The 2,027-nt window shown below is 38.0% G+C and overlaps 1 protein-coding gene across 1 annotated transcript; it reads left to right on the forward strand.

Moving 5' to 3' along the window:
* Positions 1 to 1,088: 1,088 nt before the first annotated feature.
* On the forward strand, positions 1,089 to 1,734 carry LOC112742393 (protein ALP1-like). Its single transcript, XM_025791632.1, has 2 exons — positions 1,089 to 1,191; positions 1,286 to 1,734. The coding sequence occupies exons 1-2, from the start codon at positions 1,089 to 1,091 to the stop codon at positions 1,732 to 1,734; spliced, it is 552 nt and encodes a 183-aa protein (XP_025647417.1).
* The last annotated feature ends 293 nt before the right edge of the window (positions 1,735 to 2,027 follow it).

Here is a 2,027-nt window from a genome sequence, read left to right on the forward strand (position 1 = left end):
CAAAGTACTACTGTTTTCTATTCAATTCATCTTATTTCGCTTCTAAGATATTCATTCGTACTTCAATCTGAATGTGATGAACGTGACAATCATCATCATTCCCTATGAACGCGTGCCTGACAACCACTTCCGTTCTACCTTCGACTGAATGAAGTATCTCTTAGATCTCTTAATCAGAATCTTCATGGCGTAAGCTAGAATGATGGCGGCATTCAAGAGAATTCGGAAAGTCTAAACCTTATCTGTGGTATTCCGAGTAGAATTCAATGAATGAATGACTGTGACGAGCTCCAAACTCGCGATTGCGGGGCGTTAGTGACAGACGCAAAAGGATAGTAAATCCTATTCCAGCATGATCGAGAATCGATAGATGAATAGCCGTGTCGTGACAGGGTGCGTTGACCATTTTCACTGAGAGGATAAGATGAAGCCATTGACAAGGGTGATGCCTCCAGACGATTAGCCGTGCCGTGACAGGGCATTGGATCATTTTCCCGAGAGATGACCGAAAGTAGCCATTGACAGTGGTGATGTATCACATAAAGCCAGCCATGGAAAGGAGTAAGACTGATTGGATGAAGATAGCAGGAAAGCAGAGGTTCAGAGGAACGAAAGCATCTCCATTCGCTTATCTAAAATTCTCACCAATGAATTACATAAGTATTTCTATCCCTATTCTATTAATTATTATTCAAAAACACCATTATCAATTTATATCTGCCTAACTGAGATTTGCAAGGTGACCATAGCTTGCTTCATACCAACAATCTCCGTGGGATTCGACCCTTACTCACGTAAGGTATTACTTGGACGACCCAGTGCACTTGCTGGTCAGTTACACGGAGTTGTGAACCGTGGTTTTGGAATCATGTTTTTGGCGCCATTTCCAGGGAAAGAAAGAGCAATGAACTTTACATAATTAAAGTGTAATCACGATTCCGCGTACCAATATACTTTCAAAAAAAGATTGCATTGGAGCCATAGATGGAACTCATAGTCGTGTGAAGGTACCAAGGGTGGACGCCCCTCGTTTTTGCGGAAGAAAAGATCACCAAACACAAAATGTTTTAGTGGCCTGTGGGTTTGATATGAAGTTCACTTATGTGTTGTCTGGTTGGGAAGGAACTGCCTCTGACTCAAGAACTTTGAAAGATGCTTTAAGTAGGGAATATCTACTTCGAATTCCCGAAGGTTTGTGCTAATGTAATTTACGAAATCATATACATAAAGTTAAATTTAAAGTCGTAGTGTGTTATACTTTAATTTTTTTATGCAACTATTGTAGGAAATTTTTATCTAGGCGATGCTGGATTCATGCTAAAACCTGGGATACTTACACCATATAGAGGTGTTCGGTATCACTTGAAAGAGTATTCTGTATGTGAGCCACAAAATTCTAAAGAACTATTCAACCATCGGCATTCTTCATTAAGAAATGTCATTGAAAGATGTTTTGGAGTTCTAAAGAAAAGATTCCCAATTATAGCTGGCGACACTAAACCATATTATTCATTTGAAACTATGAGACATTTTTTGGCATGTTGTATACTGCATAACTTTTTGATGGGTGTTGATGTTGATCAATCTATAATTGATGAAGTTGACCGAGAATTGCTACAAGAACACAATATTGATAGATCACAACCAAATCAATGTGGTGAGGAATATAGACATGCAGCATTGTTACGAGATAACATTGAAGCTGAAATGTGGAATGTGTATCAAACATTATGAGTGATTATACCTTTGATATATCTGAATATGTATATATATGTGTAGTTCATCGTCAAAGTTGTTTAATTGGATTTTTTAAGAAAATATTACAGGTTAAATAATGCCAAATAAAGGAAATAAAACAGAAGAAACTCAACCTTCTAAAGACAACTTAAGATGGTCTGATGATATGGATGAAGCTCTATTGAATGCGTTAGTAGAAGAAGCATTGAAAGGTAATAGACACGATGGCTCGTGGACAACTGAAGCATATGCCAATGTTGTGAAGACTTTGAGTACAATAATAGACCCGC

The sequence above is a fragment of the Arachis hypogaea genome, chromosome 14, assembly GCF_003086295.3.
Source record: "Arachis hypogaea cultivar Tifrunner chromosome 14, arahy.Tifrunner.gnm2.J5K5, whole genome shotgun sequence".
NCBI lineage: Eukaryota > Viridiplantae > Streptophyta > Magnoliopsida > Fabales > Fabaceae > Arachis > Arachis hypogaea.